The sequence below is a fragment of the Rhinopithecus roxellana genome, chromosome 8, assembly GCF_007565055.1.
Source record: "Rhinopithecus roxellana isolate Shanxi Qingling chromosome 8, ASM756505v1, whole genome shotgun sequence".
NCBI lineage: Eukaryota > Metazoa > Chordata > Mammalia > Primates > Cercopithecidae > Rhinopithecus > Rhinopithecus roxellana.
In genome coordinates this window covers 107,959,570-107,984,655 of record NC_044556.1, presented here as the reverse complement: position 1 = coordinate 107,984,655, position 25,086 = coordinate 107,959,570, and the positions used below count along the sequence as shown (strand labels likewise).

The 25,086-nt window shown below is 36.9% G+C and overlaps 1 protein-coding gene across 4 annotated transcripts in view; it reads left to right on the top strand.

Moving 5' to 3' along the window:
* Positions 1-25,086, top strand: part of AKT3 (AKT serine/threonine kinase 3) — a 375,054-nt gene that overhangs the window by 261,247 nt on the left and 88,721 nt on the right. For all 4 annotated transcript variants that reach the window (XM_030935744.1, XM_030935741.1, XM_030935745.1 and 1 more), the window contains one exon: positions 24,697-24,819. In XM_030935744.1, coding sequence (XP_030791604.1) covers positions 24,697-24,819 — 123 coding nt within the window. The remainder of the gene's footprint in view (positions 1-24,696; positions 24,820-25,086) is intronic.

Genomic DNA, 25,086 nt, shown 5'->3' with positions numbered 1-25,086 from the left:
GATGATCTCTGCATTTAAGAAGGGCATAGGCCAGGCCCAGTGGCTCATGCCCAGCCCTTTGGGAGGCCAAGGCAGGAGGATCACTTGAACCCAAGAGTTCAAGACCAGCCTGAGCAACATAGGGAGACCCTGTATCTACCAAAATAGTTAAAAATTAGCCCGGTGTGGTAGCCAGTGCCTGTGCTCCCAGCTGCTCGAGAGACTGAGGTAGAAAGATTGAGCCCAAGAGGTTGAGGCTGCAGTGAGCCATCATTATGCCACTGCACTTCAGCCTTGGCAACAGAGTGAGACCCTGTTACCAAAAAAAAAAAAAAAAAAAAAAAAAAAGCATAGTATTCTGGGGAATGGATACTAAGTAGTTACAAGTAATTTTTGAGGTATAAAACAGAAGATGAAAACCACTGTACATCTTACCATCTAGAAATAATTGCTAATACCATGTTAATATATTTCTTCTTTTTATACTGTATAAATATTTTCAGTTTTATCATTTTAAAATATATACTTGTTGCCTACTAATTATTTAGATGTGCTTTAATTTATTAAAACCTTATCAAATCATTGAACATCTAGGTTGTTTTCATTTTTTAGTCAACTTAAGTATAATTTACATATAATGAAATGAACTCATTTTAAGTATATGATTAGATTACTTCTGAAAAACATATATATGCATGTAGCCCCCATCACAATAAAAATATAGAACATTCTCATTGCCTCAAAATGTTCTGCCATGCCTCTTTGCAGTCAGTCTTTCCTGTACCCAGAGTACATCCACACATGGCCCTAGGTAACCATTGATCTGCTTTCAGACACTAAAGATTTGATTCATCTTTGAAAAAATGTCACAGAAATGAACTCATACAATATATACTCTCTTGTATCTGCTTCTTTCATTCTGCGTAATGTTTTTGAGATTATTAACTTTGTTGCATTTCTCATTTATTTCTTTTATTATGAAGTCATTATCCTTTGCACAGCTATACCACCATTTGTTAATCTCTCCTACTGGTGATGTACATTTGGATTAATTCCAGTCATTGCCTAATATGAATAAAGCTGATAGGCCTGTGTCTTTTCTCTTTAATTAATACTGAAGAGTATGATTGTTGGGTTTATGGTAAGCATATGCTTACATTTTACAAAAATTTAAAACTGTTGTGTCATTTTACATTCTTAGCATTAGTGTAATGAGAGTTTTAGGTGTTCTGCATCCTCACCAGTGCTTGCTGTGGTCAATGTTTTTCATTTTAGTAATTCTAGCGAGTATGTAGAAGTATGGTATTGTGGTTTTAAATTGCATTTATCTTACGACTAATGATAGTAAATGTCTTTACTCATACTTTTTGCCATTTGCATATACTTTTGTGACCCATCTATTCAAATATTTCACCTGTTGCGGTTGTGCATCTTCTTACCGAATTATAAGAGTTCTTTGGATATTCTGGTTACAAATAGTTTGCCAAATATTTGTATTACAAATGGTTTCTTCCAGAGTGTAGCTTGCCTTTTCGTTTTCTCAGTGATGTCTTTTGAGGAACAGAAGGTTTTAATTTTGATGTCTCATCGATCAAGTCTTGCCTTTTATGGTTTTCACTATTTTGTGTACTGTCCAAGAAATGTTTGTATACCCCAGGTCACACATCTTTCTCCTATTTATGTGTCACATGCTATATAACAAGTGTTTGTCAACAGTGGGCCATATGTATGACAATCCCATAAGATTATAATGTAGCTGAAAAATTCATATTGCCTAGTGATGTAAATGTTGTAAGTCATACAGCAGTGCATGACTCACATGTTTTGGTGATGCTGGTGTAATCAAACCTGTCCTGCCAGTTGTATAGAAATATAGCACATGCAGTTATGTACATAATACTTGATCGTGATAGTACATGACTATGTTACTTCTTTATGTATTTTATGTATTAATACTTTTCATTGTTTTTTAAAAGTGTATTACTTTTACTTATTTTTAAAAAATAGGTAACTGTGGCCGGGCGCGGTGGCTCAAGCCTGTAATCCCAGCACTTTGGGAGGCCGAGACGGGCGGATCACGAGGTCAGGAGATCGAGACCATCCTGGCTAATACGGTGAAACCCCGTCTCTACTAAAAAAAATACAAAAAACTAGCCGGGCGACGAGGCGGGCGCCTGTAGTCCCAGCTACTCGGGAGGCTGAGACAGGAGAATGGCGTGAACCCGGGAGGCGGAGCTTGCAGTGAGCTGAGATCCGGCCACTGCACTCCAGCCTGGGCGGCAGAGCAAGACTCCGTCTCAAAAAAAAAAAAAAAAAAAGGTAACTGTAAAACAGCATCAGGTGGGTCCTTCAGGTGATATTCCAAAAGAAGGCATTGTTAGCATAGGAGATGACAACTTGATGCCTAAAGACCTTACTGTGGGACAAGATGTGGAGGTGGAAGACAGTGATATTGATGATCCTGACTCTGTGTAGGTTTAGGCTAATGTATGTGCTGTGTTTTCATTTTTAATCAAAAGTTGAAACGTTAAAAAAAAATACAAAAATATTTATAAAGAATGTAAAGAAACAATATTTTTGTATAGCTGTACAGTGTGTTCATATTTTAAACTGTTATAAAAGAGTCAAGGTGTTTTTAAAAATTTAAAAGTTTATAAAGTGAAAAAGTTATAGAAAGCAAAGGTTAACTCGTTGCTGAAGAAAGAAAAATAATTTTCATAAATTATTTTATACAGTATACAGTGTTCATAAAGTCTACAGTAATCACTTAGGCCTTCTTATGCACTCACCACTCACTCAAAGCAGCTTCCAGTCCTGCAAGTTTCATTCATAGTATTATAAGTGCAGTAGACAAGTGTATCATTTTTAAATCTTCTATATCATATTTTTACTGTACTTTTCTAGATGTGTTTAGATATGCAGATATCATTGTGTTACACCTGCCTAGAGTATTCAGTACAGTAACATGCTATACAGTTCTGTACCTAGAAGTAGTAGGCGATACCATTTAGGTTTATGTAAGTAAACCCTATGATGTTGGCACAGTGATGAATTGGTCAAATTGCACATTTCTCAGAATGCATCCCCATCATTAAGCAGTGCATGACTGTATTTTCTTCTAAAACTTTTTAAGTTGTACCTATTACATGTATAGGTCTGAGATCCATTTTAATTTTTAGGTATGCTGTGAGCTAAGAGTTGAGGTTCATTCCCCCCCCACCCCCCATATAGAAATCTTGTTTTTTCACTATCTTTCATTGAAAGGGCTGTCCTTTAGTCAGACATGGTGGCTTATACCTGTAATCCCAGCACTTTGGGAGGCTGAGGCAGAAAGACCACTTATGTCCAGGAGTTTCAGACCAGCCTGGGCAACACAGCAAGACCCTGTCTCTACAAAATAAAAAATTTAAAAAATTAGCCCAGCCTGGTGGTACAAGGCAGACTTGGGGGCATTGCTTGAGCCCAGGAGGTTGATGCTACAGTGATCCATGTTCATACCACTGCATTGCAGACTGGACAACACAGCAAGACCCTGTCTCAGAATAAAAAGACTGTTTTTTCCTGATTGTATAACTTGGGTCAAGACTGTTTTTTCCTGATTGTATGACTTGGGTACCTCTGTTGAAAATCAGTTTGTCACACATATGGGTCTGTTTGTGCACAGTCTATCCTGTTTAATTCATCTTTGAGTCTCTCTTTACATCAGTACCACGCTAACTTGATAATTGTAGCTTTGGGGGTGTATTTTGAAATAGAGGAAAACTTTGTTATTTTTTCAGGATTGTTTTGACTCTTCTGTGTCCTCTGCATTTTCATATAAATTTATTGTCATGTTAATTTTTACAAAAAAGCCTCTGTAACTTTGATTATGATTGCATTTAATCAGTAAATCTATTTAAAAATATTGAGTCTTCTAATTCACAGACACACACTCTGTTTGCTTATGGATTTCTCTAATGTCTGTTGAAACACTGTAGTTACAGTATATAGGTTTGTATAATTTTTCATTTATTCTTTACATATTCCCATTTTTCCCCATTTACACTTGTTTGTTGTTAGCATATAAGAATATAGTTAGTTTTTATGTATTGACCTTGTATTCCATGGCCTTTCTAAGCTCACTTATTAGTTCTAGAAACCCCTTTTCTAAATGTCTTTGAAATGTCTATGTAGATAGTCTTGCTCTTTGTGAATAATGGCAGTTTTACTTCCATTCTAGTTTGTATGGCATGTATATATTTGTCTGTTTAATTGTCTCTTTGTCTATGTGTCTTTCACTGCCTATGACTGCTAGTACAGTGTTGAACAGAAGTAGTGAACATTGTGTTTTTGTTCTCTATCTCAGAAAAGATTCAATCTTTTATTATTAAGTGTGATATTAGCCATAAGTTTTTCATATGTACCTTTTATTAGGTTAAGTTCTCTCCTATTCCTAGAAGATTTTACTGTCAGTGGACATTGACTTTTCTTTAAAGGTTTTTGTGCCTCCATTGAGATGATCATATGCTTATTTATTTATTTAGACCCAGAGTCTCACTCTGTCGCCTAGGCTGAACATTTTCCTTCATTCTGAAACATTTTCTTGAACAATTTCTAGTTCAGTGTCTCTGGTGGTGAGGTCTCTAACCTGCATGTCTGATAATGGCTTTATTTTCCTCTCATTTTTGGAAAGACATTTAGCTATGTATAAAATTCTAATTTGCCATTTTTACGTTTCATTACTATAAAGATGTCATTGTACTTTCTTCTGGCTTATACAGTTTCTGTCAAGAAGTCTGATTTGTTCCTTGATGCTTCATGTCTTTTTTTCTGTGGTCACTGTTAAACTTTTTCCTTTCAGCTATTGATTATGATGTGCCTTGGCATGGTTTCCCTCACAGTTCTTTGGCTTAGGGTGTTGTTGTTGTTTGTTTGTTTTTGAGATGGAGTCTGGCTCTGTTGCCCAGGCTGGAGTGCAATGGGCGATCTCGGCTCACTGCAAGCTCCACCTCCTGGGTTCACGCCATTCTTCTGCCTCAGCCTCCCAAGTAGCTGGGACTACAGGTGTCCACCACCACACCCAGCTAATTTTTTGTATTTTTGGTAGAAACGGGGTTTCACCATGTTAGCCGGGATGGCCTCTATCTCCTGACCTCGCGATCCACCTGCCTCGGCCTCCCAAAGTGCTGGGATTACAGGTGTGAGCCACTGTGCCCGGCCAGGCTTAGGGTGTTTTAAGCCTCATGGATCTGTAAGCATGTAGTTTTCATTCAATTTGGAAAATTTTTGAACATCATTCTTTAAGTATTTTGTTACTCATTTCTCTTGTTCCATCCTGAGAATCTACTTATATACATTTTAGATATCTTCATGTTATCCCACTGTTTACTAATGGTCTCTTCGTTTCTTTCAGTCTTTTCTCTGTCTTTAATTTTGTTTTTTTTCCCCTTGTATCTTTAAGTTTACTAATACTTCCTTCTCCAGTGTCTAGTAACATCTAGTATATTTTTTATTTCAGACATTTTCATCCCTTGAAATTTGATTTGGGACTTTTTTTTTTTCATCTTCATCTTACTGTGCTTTCCTCTACCTTTTGAACTTTTCTATTTTCAGCAGCTGTTTTATTATGATATTTGTCTAATTATATCTTATGTGTCATTTTCTCAGTCTGTTTCTATTCATTGATTATTCTCCTGATTATAGGTTATTTTCCTGTTTCCTTTTATGTCCTTTAATTTTTTATTGGATGCCAGACATTGAATTTTACATTGTTGGATGCTGGAAATTTAGTGATTAAAAAATATATTTAGGCATTGTTCTTATGTATAAACGGTATGAGCCTATCAGTGCTTGCTTTTAAGCTTAGTAAGACTGGTCCAGAATATCCTTAGCTCTAGCACTAACATAGCTGCACTAAGGAGGCGGTATATTTTTAAAACTCTATTAGATGCCATAGTTTTTAGGAGATCTTTCTATTTTTCCATGTGAGAACATGAAGTATTTTTACCTCTGTGTGAGCCGAGTGATTGTTTCATCTGGTCTTTTTCAGTGGCTCTTTCCCTAGCCTTAGTCTTTTCCCCACATACAGGTGCTGCTCAATGAGACTCCAAGGCAATCCATTGTAGATCTCTCGAGCTCTATCTTTGGTACTGTCTTTTTTCTAGTTACGTGTCTCATGAATTAGATACCTTGGTCTCCCCAGTCTCTGAACTCTGCATCATTAAATCGAGGATCCTCATAGGCTCTTTTTGTTTCATTTTCTTTTCCTCTCCCTGTGTTACAGCCTGGACATCGTTTCCAGGTAGCAAGCTGGAGTAACTATAGCTATCACCTTATTCATTTCCCTTTTCTCCTGGGCAACTGCAGATCTGTGCATTTAGTTATTTATCCAATTTTAGAAAATTTCGGGCATTCTTCTTCAAATGTCTTTCTCCTTTCAGTAATTTATATTACACATGTGTTAGATTCCTTGATACTGTCCAACAGGTCACTGAGGCTTTTTTTTCATGGTTGTAATTAATATCGATTATTTTGCTATGATTTCACATTCCTAAGTCCTTTCTCTTTCAGTGTCGAATCTGTTAATTCCATCTAGTGAATCTTATTTTAGATTTTTTTTTTAATCTCTACAGTCCCATTTGTTTCTGTTTCCCTTTATCTCTTTTTTATGTTCATGTACTATTTTAAAGTCAGTATCTATTAATTCCATCATCTCTGTCATTTTTAGGTATGTTTCTAATGACTGATTTTCTCTTGGTTATAGGTCATATTTTCTTGCATCTTGTCATGTTTAGTAAATGTTGATTGGATGTTAAATCATTTGTCTTGGATTTTTAAAAAATTTTTTTCTCAGCTTTATTGAGGTATAATGAACAAATAAAATTGTATAAATTTTAGGTATACAATGTAGTGATTTGATGCATGTATGTATTTGGAAAGGATTGCCACAATTGAATTAGTGAATACATCTGTTACCTATCATTTACCTTTGTGTGTGTGTATGTGTGATGAGAATACCTAAGACCTACTCTCTTAGCAAATTTTAAATATACAGTACAGTATCATTAACTATAGTCATGATGCTGTACATTAGATCCCCAGAACTTACTCATAACTGGAAGTTTGTACCATTTGACCAGTATCTCTCCATTTTACTTACCTTCCCTACCCCAGCTCCTGGCAACCATCATTCTATTTTCTGTTTCTGTGAGTTTGACTCTTTTAAATTCCACATATAAGTGGATCATACAGTATTTGTCATCTCTGACTTATCTTACTTAACATAATGCCCTCAAGGTTCACCCATGTTGTCACAAATGGTAGGACTTCCTTCTTTTTATGGCTGAATAGTATTCCATTGTATAAATATACAACATTTTCATTATCCATTTATCTGCTGATAGATGTTTCTTCTTCATATCCATAAAATCTATATATAGGGAGTGTTTCCATTCTTGGAATAGAGATACCTGCAGTCCTGCCTTAATTTCAGTGAAAAATGCTACAGTGTATGTGGGAGTGCAAATATCTATTTGAAATATTGATGTCATTTCCTTCAGATAGATATATATCTAGAAGTGGGATTGTGGGATTATATGATAGTTCTATTTTTTGTTTCTTGTGGAGCCTCCATACTGTTTTCCATAATGGCTATACCAATTTACATTTCCACCAACAGTGCACAAGGGTTCCCTTTTCTCCATGTCCTTACCAGCACTTGCCATCTCATCTTTTTTATAATAGCCATCCTAACAGGTGTGTGGTAATGTCTCATTGTGGTTTTGATTTGCGTTTCTCTGATGACTAATGATCTGTCTTGAGCACCTTTTCATGTATCTCTTGGGCACTCATATATTTTCTTTGAAAAGTATATTCAGGTCCTTTGCCTATTTTTTGATCAGATTTTTTTCTTTTTTCTTTTCTTTCTTTTTTTTTTTTTTTTTTTTTTTTTTTTTTTTTTTGAGATTGAGTTTTGCTGTTGTTGCCTAGGCTGGAGTGCAGTGGTGCGATCTCGGCTCACTGCAATCTCTGCCTCCCGGGTTCAAGCGATTCTCCTGCCTCAGCTTCCCGAGCAGGTGGAATTACAGGCACCTGCCACCACACCCGGCTGATTTTTGTATTTTTAGTAGAGACGGGGTTTCACTGTGTTGGTCAGGCTGGTCTCAAACTCCTGACCTCATGATCCCCCCTCCTCAGCCTCCTAAAGTGTTGGGATTACAGGCGTCAGCCACCGTGCCCAGCCAAGTTTCGTATATATTTGGGATATTGACCTCTTATCAGATATATTATTTGCAAGTATTTTCTCCCATTCCATAGGTTTTTGACTCTGTTGATTGTTTTATTTACTTCACACCGGCAGAGATAAATAGTAGTCCCACCTATTTCTCTCTGCCTTTGTTGCTTGTGCTTTTGGTGTCATATCCAGGAGATAATTGCCAAGACCAATATCAAGGAGGTTTTTTTGGTTTGTTTTCTTCCAGGAGTTTTATACTTTCAGGTCTTACGTGTAAGTTTTTCATCCATTTTGAGTTGGTTTTTCAATATGATGAAAGATAAGGCTCCAGTTTCATCCTTCTGCATGTGTATATCCAGTTTTCCTAGCACTATTTATTGAAGAGATTGTTCTTTCTCCCTTGTGTATTTTTGGTACCCTTGTCAAATGTTTGTTGACCATATAGGCATGGATTTATTTTTGGCCTTTGATTCTCTTCCATTGATTAGATAATTTGAGTTTTACGTGAGTTACTGGATTTTGTTTTCTTCTGTCAGAGTGTTAGTTTTTATTCTGGAAGGCAGTATTTACAAATATGATTGATATTTCAGTCTTGATGTTAGTTTTGTTCGTGTAAGTTCAGGTTTCACTCTGACTCTTTTGAGATATATACTGAATGCCTTAGAGTTCAGTAATGACTCTCCTCTGACTGCTTAGAAGTTGAATGTCTCTCAGCTCTGTGTGAGCTTTAGAACTATTACATGTATACAGCTTTCCATTCCTTCTCTGCTTGTCTTCATAAAGTTTAACCTCACACATGCACTGCTTGGTATTCAACAGCAGACTCAACTGTGCAGATTCTGTATAGCTTTCTCCTCACTAGTGTTCTGTCCTGCAAATGGCATCTACCTCATCATCCTGAAAATCTGATGTTTATCTTTTCAGCAGTGAAACCCTTGAATTAGGTTTATGATTTTTCTTCCTGAATAATGTGTCAGAAAGTGCCCCCAAACAAAAGGAGGATAATCATATAGCTCACCTCATTTGTTTCTGTTGTAACAGGGACCATCATCATGCACTTCCTGTTGTCCAGTATCTAATGAGTGTTCTATTATATATTTGCTCAGTTTTCATTTTCTCTTTTAAATATGCCCATCAAATGTTTAAGGCAGTTGGGTAAGTTCAGTCCCATTGACTTTTCACTCATATATTCTGATTTTTAACTAGTAGTTAACTAAAAAATATAAAAAATTTGAAATTTAAAATATAAAAAAATCTGAAATTTATCGTACTATATTGTGAGATAAAAATCTGATTTTTCTTCAACATGGTTGGAAGGCCGTTTTCACATTTTTCTCTCTATATATACTTCTGAAAAAAATATCATTGTGTAGAAGATGGCTTCTATATTTTTATGTATGTATGTATTTTTGAGACAGAGTCTTGCTCTGTCACCTGGGCTGGAGTGCAGTGGTGCAATCTCGGCTCACTGCAACCTCCACCTCCTGGGTTCAACCGATTCTTCTGCCTCACCCTCCTGAGTAGCTGGGATTATGGCGCCCACCACCACGCCCAGCTATTTTTGTGTGTTTTTAGTAGAGACGGGTTTCGCTATGTTGCCCAGACTGGTTTTGAACTCTTGAGCTCAGGCAGTCCACCTGTCTCGGCCTCCCAAAGTGCTAGGATTACAGGTGTGAGCCACTGTACCCAGCGTATATTTTTATTTTTTGTTTAAGGAAATTTCTAGGAGAGCAACTACTGAACTGTAAAAATTATCTTGCTATCTATTGCCGGATTGTTTTGAAAAGAGTATCTGTTTACATACCAGCCAACGGTGTATAAAGATGCTTATCTCACTTCACTTTCACTGACAATGCAAATATTTCATGGATTTAAAATTGTCATTTTTTAAGTTTTGTCTCTGTTGCATTGATTATTATAAGGTGGCCTATGTTCATATACATTAAAAATTTGTTGCCCTCTCAGGTTAATTACACCTTTACCCATTTTCTTGTGTTTTAGTCTTTTAATTTTTTTATATTAAGGATATGAGCTTTGTCACATGTTATAAATACTCCATTTTATTTCTGTCTTTGCTACTTTATATGGCTAAATCTACTGGATTTTCCCTCTATTACTCCATTTCTTTTTTATTTTTTTCAACTTTTATTTTAAATTCAAGAAGGTACATGTGCAGGTTTGTTACCTGGGTATGTAGCTATGATGCTGAGGTTTGGCATACAAATGATCCCATGACCAGGTACTGAGCATAGTACCTAACAGTTAGTTTTTCCACCCTTCTCCCGTCCTCTAGTAGTTTCCAGTTTCTATAGTTACCATATTTATGTCCATTTAGCTCCCACTTATAAGTGAGAGCAAGCAGTATTTGATTTTCTGTTCCTGTGTTAATTCACTTCAGATAATGGCCTCCAGCTGCATCCATGTTGCTGCAAAGGATGGGATTTTGTTCTTTTTATGACTGTGTAATATTCCATGGCATATATATACACCACATTTTCTTAATCCGGTCTATCCATGTCTTTGCTATTGTGAATAGTTCTGTGATGAACATGGAAGTCCATGTGTCTACTTGATAGAACAATTTGTTTTCTTTTGGGTACACACTCAGTAATGTGATTGCTGGGTCAAATGGTAGCTTCATTTTAAGTTCTTTGAGAAATCTCAAGATCAGTTTTCATAGTGGCTGACTTAATGTACATTCCCACCAACAGTGTTACAAGCATTCCCTTTTCTCTACAGCCTTATCAACATGTTATTGTACTATTAGACAGATTATTGTTTGACATTTTAATAACCATTCTGACTGGTATGAGATGATATCTCATTGTGGTTTTGATTTACATTTCCCTGAAGATTAGTGTTGTGCAGCATTTTTTCATGTTTGGTGGCTGCTTGTATGTCTTCTTTTGAGAAACGTCTGTTCATGTCATTTGCTCATTTTTTATTGGGTTACTTGTGTTTAGCTTGTTCAATTGTTTAACTTTCTTATACATTTTGGATATTAGACCTTTGTCAGTTTATGAATATTTTATCCCATTCTTTAGGTTTACCCTGTTGATAGTTTCTTTTGCTGTACAGATGCTCTTTAGTGTAATTAGGTCTCACTTGTCAATGTTTGGTTTTGTTCAATTGCTGTTGAGGACTTAGTCATATAATATTTTCCAATGCCAATGTCTAGAATGGTGTTTCTTAGATTTTCTTGTAGGATTCTTATAGTTTGAGGTTTTACATTTAAATCTTTAATCAATATTGAATTAATTTTTGTATATGGTAAAAGATAGGGGTTCAGTTTCATTCCTCTGCATATGACTCACCAGCCATCGAAGCACCATTTATTGAATAAGGAGTCCTTTCCCCATTGCTTATTTTTGTCAACCTTACCAAAGATTAGATGATTGTAGGTGGGTGGCTTTATTTCTTTTCCATTGGCCTTTGTGTCTGTTTTCTTGTACAGTGCCATGCTGTTTTGGTTACTGTAGCCTTACAGTATAGTTTGAAGTCAGGTAATGTGATGCCTCCAGCTTTCTTCTTTTTTTTAGGATTGCTTTGCCTATTCTGGCTCTTTTTTGGTTTCTTGTGAATTTTAGCATAGTTTTTTTTTTCCAGTTCTGTGAAAAATGATGTTGGTAGTTTGATAGGTATAGACTTGAATCTGTAGATTGCTTTGGGCAGGCAAATATGGCTATTTTACTGATACTGATTCTTCCAATCCATGAGCATGGAATGTTTTTCCATTTGTTTGTGTCATCTGTGATTTCTTTTAACTGTGTTTTGTAGTCCTCCTTGTAATGATCTTTTACCTTATTGGTTAGATGTCTTCCTGGATATTTTGTGTGTGTGTGTGGCTATTGTAAATGATTTGGCTCTCAGCTTGGATGTTATCAGTATATAGAAATGCTGCTGATTTTTGTACATTGATTTTCTCTCCTGAAACCTTGCAAAAATCATTTATCAGTTCTAATAGCCTTTTGGTGGAGGCCTTAGGGTTTCCTGAGTATTGAATCATCAGTAAAGACAGATAGTTAGACTTTTTCTTTTCTCATTAGGATGCCTTTTTATTTCTTTCTTTTGCCTGATTTGCTCTGGCTATCACTTTCCAGTACTATGTTGAATAGGAGTGGTGAGAGTGGGCATCCATATCTTGTTCCAGTTCTCAAGGGGGATGCTTCCACTTTTTGCCTGTTAGTATGATGTTGGCTGTGGGTCTGTCATAGATGGCGCTTATTATTTTCAGGTATGTTCCTTTGATGCCTAGTTTGTTTTATCGTAAAGTAATGTTGGATTTTATTGAAAACTAATTTGGCTTATGTGGTGAATCACATTTATTGATTTGTATATGTTGAACCACCTTTGCATCCCAGGAATGACACCTACTTAATCATGGTGAATTAACTTTTTGATGTGTTCTTCAATTCAGTTTGCTAGTATTTTGTTGAGGATTTTTGCACCTATGTTCATCAGGGATATTGCCTGTGATTTTCTTTCTTGTGTCTTTGCCAGGTTTTGGTATCAGGATGTTACTGGCTTTGTAAAATGATGTTTTTGGAATAGTTTCAGTAGAATTTTTACCAACTCTTCTTTGTACCTCGCATAGAATTCAGCTGTGAATCTGTCTTGTTTGGGACTTTTTTGGCTGGTAGGTTTTTTTATTACTGTTTCAATTTTGGAACTCGATATTGGTCAGTACAGTGTTTCAATTTCTTCCTCATTCAGTCTTGGGATATTGTTTGTTTCCAGGAATTTATCCATTTCCTCTAGCTTTTCTTGTTCGTTTGTGTAGACACGTAGCCTCTGAGGACCTTTCGTATTTCTGTGGGATCAGTTGTAACGTAATCTTTGTCATTTCTGATTGTGGTTAGTTGTATCTTCTTTTTTCCTTTGTTAATCTCACTAGCAGTCTTGCAGTGTTCCTTATCCTGTCAAAGAACCAACTTTTGGCTTCATCACTTCATTATGTGTATTTTTAGGTCTTAATTTCATTCCGTCCTGCTCTGATTTGAGTTATTTCTTTTCTTCTGCTAGCTTATGGGTTAGTTTGTTCTTGTTTTCCTGGTTCCTCTAGATGTGATGTTAGAGTATTAATTTGAGAACTTTCTAATGTTTTGAGGTAGTTATTTAGTGCTTTCAGCTTTCCTCTTAACACTGCTTTTGCTGCATCCCTCGAATTTTGGTGTGTTGTGTACCTATTTTCATTTATTTCAAATAATATTTTTATTTCTGCCTTGATTTTGTTGTTTACCCAAAAGACATTCAGGAGCAAGATGTTTAATTTTCATGTAACTGATGCATGGTTTTGAGATATCTTCTTGGTATTGATTGCTGTTTTTATTCCACTGTGGTCCAAGAGTATGGTTAGTATGATTTCAGGGTTGTTGTTTTTTCTTTTTTCTTTTCTTTTTTTTTTTTTTTTTTTAACTTTTTTGAGACTTAAGGACGAGCATGTGGTCAGTCTTGGAGTATTGTTCCATGTGCACATGAGAAGAATGTATATTCTGTGGCTGATGGAGAGAGTGTTCTGTAGATGTTTTTCAGGTTTGGTTGGTCAAGTGTTGAGTTTAAGTCCAGAATGTGTAAGTTTTCTGCCTCAATTTCACTAATGCTAGTGGGGTGCTGGACTCCCCCACTACTGTTGTGTTGCTATTTATGTCTTTTTGTAGATCTAATAGTGCTTGTTTTATGACTCTGGGTGCTCCAATATTGGGTGCATACATACATGTGATATATATATATATGGAAGATATATACATATATGGAAGATATATATATATAGAGAGAAGATAGAGATGTGTGATAGTTAAGTCTTCTTGTTGAATTGAACCCTTTATCATTACATAATACTCTTCTTTGTCTTTTTTTTTTAATTTACTGCTGTTAGTTTGAAGTCTTTTATCAGATGAAAGAATAGTGATTCCTGCTCTTTTTTGTTTTCCATTTGTGTGGTAGCTCTTTCTCCAAACCTTTACTTTGAGCCTGTGGGTGTCATTATGTATAAGATGGGTCTCTTGAAGACAGCTAGATGGAATGAGTCTTGTTTTTTTATCCAACATGCCACTCTGTGTCTTTTAAGTGAGGTATTCAGACCATTTACATTCAAAGCTGATACTGTTATGTGATGTTTTGATCCTATCATGAAGTTATTAGCTGGTTGCTTTATACTTTCCAGTGTGTGGTTGCTTTATAGGGTCTGTGGGCTATATACTTACATGCGTTTTTGTGGTAGCATTTATTTTTCTTTTGTTTCCATATTTAGAACTCTCTTAAGGATCTCTCATAAGGCTGATCTAGTCATAACAAATTCCCTTAGTGCTTGTCTGGAAAAGATTTTACTTCTCCTTCACTTATAAAGCTTAGATTGGCTTTAGATATGAAATTCTTCATTGGAATTTCTTTCTTTCTTTTTCTTTTTTTCTTTTTTTTTTAAGAATGCTAAAAATAGGCCGGGCACGGTGGCTCAAGCCTGTAATCCCAGCACTTTGGGAGGCCGAGACGGGCGGATCACGAGGTCAGGAGATCGAGACCATCCTGGCTAACACGGTGAAACCCCGTCTCTACTAAAAAATACAGAAAACTAGCCGGGCAACGTGGCAGGCGCCTGCAGTCCCAGCTTCTCGGGAGGCTGAGGCAAGAGAATGGCGTAAACCCGGGAGGCGGAGCTTGCAGTGAGCTGAGATCCTGGCCACTGCACTCCAGCCTGGGTGACAGAGCGAGATTCCGTCTCAAAAAAAAAAAAAAAAAAAAAAAAGAATGCTAAAAATAGGCCTCCAGTCTCTCCTGGCTGGTAAGGTTTCTGCTGAGAAGTTGACTGTAGGCCTAATGGCATTCCCTTTGATCTGCCCTTTTTCTCTAGCTGCCTTTAAGATGTTTTTTTTTTCTTTAGTGTTTACCTTGGACAGTCTGGTGACAATGTGCCTTGGTGATGTTTATTTTGTATAGTATCTCACAGTTGTACTCTGGATTTCTTATATCTGGATATCTGCCTCCCTAACAAGATTACCAAAGTTTTCTTGAGTTGTTTCCTCAAATATATTTTCCACATTGTTTACTTTTTCTTCTTCTTTCTCAGAAATACCAGTAATTTGTAGGTTTTATCACTTTTTGTAATCTCTTATTTCTTGAATGCTTTATTCATTTTTTAAAATTATTTTTTCTTTATTTTTGTCTGACTGGATTAGTTTGAAATACTGGTCTTCAGGCTCTGCAAGTCTTTTTTCTGCTTGATCTGGTCTATTGTTAAAACTTTCAGTTGTATTTTGAAATTCCTTATGTGATTTTTTTCAATTCCAGAAAGTCTGATTGATTTCTCTTAAAGATGCTTATTTCTTCCTTCATTTCCTGGATTACTTTAGAAGTATTTTTTGGTTGATATTCAGCCTTGTCTTGGATCTCATTGGGCTTACTTGCAGTGCATACTTTGAATTCTTTATCTGTCATTTCTCAGTTTCCATTTTGGTTAGAGATCATTTCTGAAGAGCTAGTGTGATCCTTTGGTGGTATCACTACATTCAGATTTTTCATAGTGCTAGAATTCTTATGCTGCTTTTTTCTTATCTGGAGACCCTAACACTTGTAACTTTTGTAATTATTTTCATGCGGGTAGGATTTTTTTCTTTTCCTTTCCTATGATTTTATTATATATTTTTCTCCTTTCCCTTTTCTTCCCCTCCCTTCAGGATGTGACCATAGAGAATTCTAGGTAGGGTCTTTGACTTTGTTTCTTTAGTCGTCTGTGCTTCTTTTGGCCAATTTTATTTTGGGCTGTGGCATTTGACCTGCAAGCCTGTAGATGGCACTTCGAGGTAAGAGCCAACTGCAGTCAGCATGGTTTAGTGTATACCTTGATACTTGTTTACTGGCAGAAGCTCTTTGTTGCCATAGGCAATGGCCAATTCATGGAATGTACCATAGTCTGAGCTTACTGCCCAGCCCCAGGGTTGGGGGGTTGGCAGAGGGCAGGAATGGCAGGGCCAGACCTGACAGTCCACGTACAGGTCCCCTGATGACAGACACAGGCACTAGTGCCAATGGAGAATTCAGTGGGTGGCCACCAAGGACCCAGAGATATGCCTAGTAGTGTAGCTGGGAAACCTCCACAACCCCAAGTTCTCTGCACAGGGATGGGGGATGGTCTGAACTTCTAGTCCAGGAGAGTAGTTGCTCAAGATACCTGGAGCATGGAGCAGAGGCCCCCTGCACCAAGATCTCTGCATAGGAGGGGTGGGGTGACTTGAACTCCAGGAGCAGGCAAGGAGGTGCTCTGCATGCCTAGAGATCTGCCTGGGTATGGAGCAGAGAGAGCTCTGCTTCACCATAACCTGTGTCCAGGAGGAGTGCCGTGGCTTAGGCTGCTGAACTAGGCAAATGGTTTCTCTGGATGCCGGAGATATGCTTGGAGATGTCGCAGCAAGGGCCCTACTGCACCACGATCTCAGGAGAACAGAGTGGGGTACCCAGCAATGGCACATGCAAATCTGTTCCAGGTTGCCAACCTGGTCGTGACTGCAAGTTTTGCAGCCCAGGAGAAACTGCAGCTTTAGCAGCTCTCCTGCTGCCCCAGGCTTGCAACTTGGGAACGCACAATTCTAGCCCTGTTGTTGGGACACTTTCCACAGTTTTGGCTGTGAAGCCCCTGTCCCACTCCAGAGCAGGTGTCTTAATCTCTGGTCCAAGACTAATATGCCTGTGCAGCCACACTGCTGGGTCACCAAGGAATGGCTGACTTTTTATGTGCCCAAATTAAAAACATTGTCCTGCTCTTTTTCCCAGGTCTGGGAAAATGCCTGCACCTTTTCCCCTCACGGTGACTCCAAGCCACTCCCCAGGTTAGCTCCAGGATTGAGAGAAATGAAGTGCTCTCCCTGGGCCTGGGTTGCTTGGATCCCCAGTGGAAGGGTGAGTCACAGAGGGAGGCTCCCTTCCTCTCCCACGCACTGGGGCTTCACTTATCAGCTGGATGCCATCACTGGGGCTATTTGCAAGCCTTCTCCTCTCTGGGATCTGGGGTGTACTTCGTGATTCCAGTACATTCCTGTTTCCCTTCTTGAATTACAGCTCACAGAGTTTATCTTTATCTTGCTATGTCCAAGTGGCTGAGGCATGCAGAAAGCCTCCAATCCACCATCTTGGGGAAAAGCGAAAAGTCTATTTCTTCCATTTCTTTTATGCTTAGAAAATTATTCTTCATCTTGAGACTTCGTAACTACTTATACATGTTTTCTAGTTTTTAATTTTGTATTTGACTAATACGAATTTTGTTATGATATGAGGTGAAAATTACATTTTATGCTTCTTCAGAGTTAATTATTGTTGCACTATTTATTAGTCATTTTCCCATAATCCTTATCATATATTGTCATGTTCAAGTATTCTGTATTAAATTTTTATAACCTAAAATAACCTGTTCCTTGCTTCATTATATCTTTGGTCTTTAATTTGTGTGCCTATTCCATATGAATTGTAGTTATATAGGTCAGTTTCTTTAGACAAACCTTTTTCTTGAAGGCACTATTTAATAGGTTGCACCAAAAACCTTCTGGTTCAATAATACCCTAGCTCACCTCATTCAGTTTTTTCTAAAGGAATGGTGTATTATTTCTACCTTCACATTCTCTTTTCAGCCCACCTAAATATGACAACTTACCTTTGAAAAGTTACAGATGATCTAATTCCTAAGTTCAGCAAATGTTCCTGTCTTTCTGAAACTTTGTTTTCCCTTCACTTCTTGTATTCTTGCTTCCTTTTTTTACATCTCTTAGTATTCCATATCAACGTCCTATTTTGCTTCTTTTTTCTGTCCTATGTATAGTAGTACCCTGAGATTCTACCTTCACTTATCTTTTCAGTTTTTACTGAATTCCTAGACTATTCTTTGCTTTCTTTTTTTTTTTTTTTTTGAGACGGAGTCTTGCTCTGCCGCCCAGGCTGGAGTGCAGTGGCCGGATCTCAGCTCACTGCAAGCTCCGCCTCCCGGGTTCACGCCATTCTCCTGTCTCAGCCTCCCGAGTAGCTGGGACTACAGGCGCCCGCCTCGTCGCCCGGCTAGTTTTTTGTATTTTTTTTTTTAGTAGAGACGGGGTTTCACCGTATTAGCCAGGATGGTCTCGATCTCCTGACCTCATGATCCGCCCGTCTCGGCCTCCCAAAGTGCTGGGATTACAGGCTTGAGCCACCGCGCCCGGCCTATTCTTTGCTTTCTTGGTCTTAACAATATCCTTTCTATGAATGATTCTTCATGACCTTGCAAAACTGTGTTATTAAATGCCTATTTAGATATCCGCATGTCAAAATAAAACCCATTGCTCCTCTGTCCCCATTCCCATTCTTTTCCTTTATATCAGCATCTACTCAGTCAGCCATAGAAAAACCTCAACATTGTTGATTTCTCCCTTGACCCAAGTGGGAAAAGCTAGTTCCCTCTGGAATATTGATTCTCCTTAAACGTCTGTTACTGCCTTAGCTGATGTCCCTCAGCAGCTCTCTGCAGCGAGCTCAAATATAACTTCTGATATTTCCAAACATGCTTATTCTTTAAGTGTCTTCTCTGCTTTATAATAATTACCTTAATTTCAGTAGAAAAGTTTATGTATCTGGCTCTTGTAACCAGATAGTGATGTCCTTACAGATTGGTGCGGTTTTCTCTCATTGTGTCTCATTGTCTGCAGCTTTTCACAACAGTGGCGTCAGTAACTTTTTTGTTATAGTTTAAAAATTGTTTAGCAGGCTGTAGTCTCAGGCATTTTTAGTTGATTCTCTCATTTTCACCCGAATTGCCTTTTTAAAATTATGCTAATTATTTCATTTTATTTTTAAGTTCCAGGGTACATGTGCAGGATGTGCAGGTTTGTTACATAGGTAAATGTGTGCCATGGTGGTTTGCTGCACCTATCAACCCATCACCTAAGTATTAAGCCCAGCATGCATTAACCATTTTTCCTGATGATCTCCCTCCCCTGACTCTGCCCCACAAGCCCTAATGTGTGGTGGTGTTCTCCCTGTGACCATGTGTTCTCATTGTTCAGCTCCCACTTATGAGTGAGAACATGCGGTGCTTGGTTTTCTGTTCCTGCATTAGTTTGCCGAGGATAATGGCTTCCAGCTCCATTCATGTCCCTGCAGAGGACATGAGCTCATTCCTTTTTATGGCTGCATAGTATTCCATGGGTTATATGTACTACATTTTCTTTATCCATCTATCATTGATGGGCACTTGGGTTGATTCCATGACTTTGCTATTGTGAATAGTGCTGCAATGAACATATGCATGCATGTATCTTTGTAGTAGAATGATTTGTATTCCTTTGGGTATATACCCAGTAATGAAATTGCTGGGTCAAAGGGTATTTCTGGTTCTAGGTCTTTGAGGAATTGCCACACTTGTCTTCCACAATGGTTGAACTCATTTACATTCTCACCAACAGCGTAAAAGCGTTCCCATCTCTCTGTAGCCCTGCCAGCATCTATGGTTTCATGACTTTTTAATAATCACTATTCTGACTAGTGTGAGATGGTATCTCATTGTGGTTTTCATTTTCATCCTCTAATCATCAGTGATGTTGAGCTTTTTTTCATGTGTTTGTTGGTCACGTAAATGTCTTCTTTTGAGAAGTGTCTGTTCACATCCTCTGCCCACTTTTGAATGGGGTTGTTCTTTTCTTGTAAATTTGTTTAAGTTCCTTGTAGACTCTGGATATTAGACCTTTGTCAGATGGCTAGGTTGCAAAAATTTTCTTCCATTCTGTAGGTTGTCTGTTCACTCTGATGGTAGTTTCTTTTGCTGTGCAGAAGCTCTTTAGTTTAATTAGATCCCGTTTGTCAATTTTTGCTTCTGTTGCAATTGCTTTTGATGTTTTCATCATGAAATATTGCCCATATCTATGTCCTGAATGGTATTGCCTAGATTTTATTCTAGGGTTTTTATAGTTTGGGGTTTTACATTTGTCTTTAATCCATCTTGAGTTAATTTTTGTGTAAGGTATAAGGAAGGGGAGTTTCAGTTTTCTATACATGGCTAGCTAGTTCTGCCAGCACCATTTATTAAATAGAGAGTCCTGGCCAGACGTGGTAGCTCATGCCTGTAATCCCAGCACTTTGAGAGGCTGAGGTGGGCAGATCACTTGAGGTCAAGAGTTTGAGACCAGTCTGGCCAACATGGTGAAATCCCATCTCTACTAAAAATATAAAAATTAGCCCAATATGGTAGCACATGACCATAAATCTCAGCTACTTAGGAGGCTGAGGCAGGAGAATCGCTTGAACTTGCGAGGTAGAGGTTTCTGTAAGCCAAGATCATGCCACTGCACTCCAGCCTGGGTGACAGGGCAAGACTCTGTCTCAATCAGTCAATCAGTCAATCAGTCAATAGGGAGTCCTTCCCTATTGCTTATTTTTGTCAGATTTGTTAAAAATCAAATGGTTGTAGATACTTGGTCTTATTTCTGAGTTCTCTGTTCTGTTCCATTGGTTTATGTGTCTGTTTTTGTTACCAGTACCATGCTGTTTTGGTTACTGTAGCCTTGTAATATAGTTTGAAGTCAGGTAGTGTGATGGCTCCAGCTTTGTTCTTTTTGCTTAGGATTGTCTTAGCTCTACGGGTTCTTTTTTGGTTCCATATGAATTTTAAAATCATTTTTTATAATTATGTGAAGAATTTCAATTGTAGTTTATTATGAATAGCATTGACTCTATAAATTAACTTTGGTCAGTATGGCCATTTTCCCAGTATTGGTTCTTTGTATTCATTAGCCTGGAATGTTTTCCCTTTGTCTATGTTCTCTCTCATTTCCTTGAGCTGTAGTTTGTAGTTCTCCTTAAAGAGGTCCTCCACTTCCCTTGTTAGCTGTATTTCTAGGTATTTTATTCTCTTTGTGGCCGTTGTGAATGGGAGTTCATCCATGATTTGGTTCTCTGTTGTTGGTATATAGGAATGCTTATGACTTTTGCACATTGATTTTCTATCCTCAGCCTTTGCTGAATTTGCTTATCAACTTAAGAAGCTTTTGGGCTGAGAGGATGGGATTTTCTAGATACAGGATCATGCCATCTGCAAACAAAGACAATTTTACTTCCTCTCTTCCTATTTGAATGCTCTTTATTTTTTTCTCTTGCCCGATTGCCCTGGCAGCATTTCCATAACTATGTTGAGTAGGAGTGGTGAGAGAGGGCATCTTTGTCTTGTGCTGGTTTTCAAGGAGAATGCTTCTGGCTTTTGCCCATTCAGTGTGATTTTTGCTATGGGTTTGTTATAAATAGCTGTTATTATTTTGATGTATGTTCCTTCAATATCTAGTTTATTGAGAGTTTTTAACATGAAGCAATGTTGAATTTTATTGAAGGCCTTTTCTGTGTCTATTGAGATAATCATGTGTTTTTTGTGTTCTGTTTATGTTATGAATTACAGTATGTGGAACCAAATAATGCTAATTTTTAACCTAAAATTCTTTCATACTTCTTATCTACAGAAAAAAAATTCATGCTTATATCATGTTAGTACAGATCCTAACCAATCTGATCTCATCTTTTTTTTCCAGAAATCCTATTATTTCTCTGAGTGTGTATTATTTTTTGTATACATGTGTTCCCTACATATATTTTCTTGCCATTTGTGTTTTTCCTCTTTGGTATTAAGCTTTCTAAATTTTTATTAATCACCTACTGTGTGCAGGTACTGTCCTAGGGTGTGTTGGAAATACAAATGAATAAAACTTGAGTAGCACTTTTTTGGGGATTTTTCCCTTAAATTTTCCATTTATGAAAAACCCATTCTTCAAAACTTAAGTAAAGCTTTTTCTTGTCTATCAAGTCTCCTCACATGATGCCAGCACAGATTAATCCCTCTTTGCCTTCAAAGTACTTTTAATATCTGAGTTATGAAATTTATCACAACCCTCTTTTTTTAAAATCAATACCTGTATCCTCTTCATTCATATTGCTTAATGGCAGGAATTATGTCTTTTGTTTAAACCACGTTGTCGAGTTACGATTGATATACAAAATGCTATATATATTTAATAGAAACAACTTGATGAGTATGGAGTTAAGTGTATACTCATGAGAACGTTTCCATAGTCAATGCTTGTGAACATAAAAGATTCCTCTTATCATTGTATTCCCTCTTTTTCTTTTCCAGTGCCCAGCAGTGACTTTAAAATAATTGATACTCAGTAAATGAATGCTGAATTGAAAAGTTGATTGAGAGCCAAAGTAGAAACCGAGAAGGATTATCCAGAAAGTGAGGAGGCAAATCAGGAGAGAGTCGTATTACCAAAGCCCAGAAACGTGTTTCAAGAAAGAGGGCAGTAGGTGATGTCCTAAGCTTCAGAATTGGAAGAAGCAGTGCAGACTGTAAATAGATTGTTGGATTTGGTGATTAAGAGGTTGTTGGTTATCTTAAGAATAAGTTCCATAAAGTAGTAAGGGTACACATCAGATAGCAGACTGAGAAGTAAATTCTTTCCCTTAAATATAATTTTTAGCTGATATTTTTATAGAAGTTGGCTGGCAGACACATTGAAGATACATAGTCTAAATAAAGATCTAGAATCTTGCATATATTATATTGATTTAGGGAGGATCCATATTTTTTGTAAAGTTAAATGAGTAGATAGTGGACTTGACATTCTTTTAAGAAAATTTAGAAACCTAATCACTATTTTCATCTCGTTAGAAGTCTACCACAACTCCACATGGAGATCACACAATCTTCTCATCAAAGTTAGTGATAGTTTGCATGGCAGAAATTATTTTAACCTGGAAAACGTGGCTCCTTCTACTTTCTATCCTTATTAGGCTGATAATAGATAGTATATATCTAGCTATATAAAATGAATGAATTTTTAAAACTATCCCTGAGTAATTGTATAAATGATTTGATTTTTCACATACTATATTTGATTATTTGGAAGACATACTTAAAATTTCTGTAATCAGAATGCCTTTTAGAATAGATCATGTGTTATAGTTTTAATTGACAACCTTTTTTTTCCTTGGTGTTTTATAAAATGATGATGCAGCCCCAATTGGTAGCATATGAGATTTGATAAAATACTGTAATATAGTAGGAAGCATTAAAGTTTAGAGACTGCAAAAATATTTTAGTTTTAATATAATTATTGTTGTGCTACACTTTTTGGGGCTATAGGTGAGATCTTCTCTCTCTCTCTCTCTCTCTCTCTCTCTCTCTCTCTCTTTACTATGCCAGTGGGTCATGTATAAAGCTTATCTTAATAATACGCTGTTAAGCGAAGGTGAGGGTGGGAATGGGGAAGAATACATCTTAGTTAACCATAATTAGCCATAATTAGTTAATCTTAGTTAACCATAATTTTCATCAATTTTGTAGAAACCTTACGAGTCAATGATCCATGTAAGGGAATAATTTCTGATCTTGCTGTCAAGAGTGCATTGACTGATTGGTTCATTTTTTTCACAGACGTACTGTGTATCTATTAATAACATGATATCTGGCAATTTACTCAGCACTGTGAACGATCTTTCATTGTTCTAAGCATGTTTCAACAACAAAGATTGATAGTCAATTCCTAGTGCCTGAAACCTGGTCTTTCTTCATGTATGTTGTCCAATTGAGAGATAATATTAGTAGTTTCTTTAATGAAGAAGTGGCCTATTGGAGAGCTGGATGCTTGGTCACAGTAAGCACCTAGTGAATGTTTGTTGACTATCGAATGGTATATGTTTTAAGTGGTTAACTAGGAAATGGATGGGCTTATAGTTTTAAGTGATTACATGAGAAAGGATTGGCATTGTAGCTAATTATTACTGAAAATAGAATATACATTGAGAACTGTGATGGGAATAATGGATGTTTCTCAGTTCCTTTTGGGCATTACTAAAATAAATTAAAAACATAAAACCTTAAAGTTTCTCATCATAGAAAATGTCAATAATTTGACAATTGTCAATAATTATTGACATTTTATTTATTTAATTTTATTTATTGTCAATAATAATTATTGACATTTTCTATTTTCAATAATAATTTGACTTTGACTTTGAAAATATTTCTAGAGATACCATGATGAATCAAAAATTGTGGAATATAACAAGTTCACGTAAATCAGTTTCAGCAAATTGGCAGTATTGTCTTTGAAATCAAATAATTAAGTAGAAAATATATCTATGCTTGTGTTCATTTATTTTAGTAATGTCTCAATACCTAATCCTTGAAGAGTGAAGCAACAGTATAGTGAGAGGGAAATTGCAATCTGATGATGCATACTTTTTTCCTCTGGTAACTGAAGGTTAAATGGGTAGCAAGCAGAATGCCTTAAACAAGATTGGTATATTGATTAAAACGCTGATTTAACAGCTCGCAGTTTCCCCTTGGAAACCTGGAAAAGATAAGCCAGCTGCTGTCTAGGAGTGCTCAGTGTCCACTGAGAGTACACTATCTATCATCACAATATGGTGATGAGAGGTGTTTTATGTTTGTGTTAATTTCCCCCACTAAATCAGTAATTATTACAATCCTGTCCCTGCTGTTTACCCTGCAGCTGTTTTTCCATTTGTCGAGAGAGCGGGTGTTCTCTGAGGACCGCACACGTTTCTATGGTGCAGAAATTGTCTCTGCCTTGGACTATCTACATTCCGGAAAGATTGTGTACCGTGATCTCAAGGTAAAAAAAAAAAATGTAATCAAAATTTGTTTTTGCAGAGACTATAGGGACAAACATAAAGTAATTACAAAGTTATACAGCTTTGAGAAAAGCAGAGTTAGTTGGGGAAAAAGCACTATGTTTAAAAATTTAGTTCACTACATTTGAAGGAAATTTTATTCACTAACATGTATGTAGTTGATTTATGTGTGAGTTTTTGATTTGCAAAGTAATTTCTACTCGACTGCTCTGATCAAATAAAAATGTTAAACATGATTAAGTCAAATA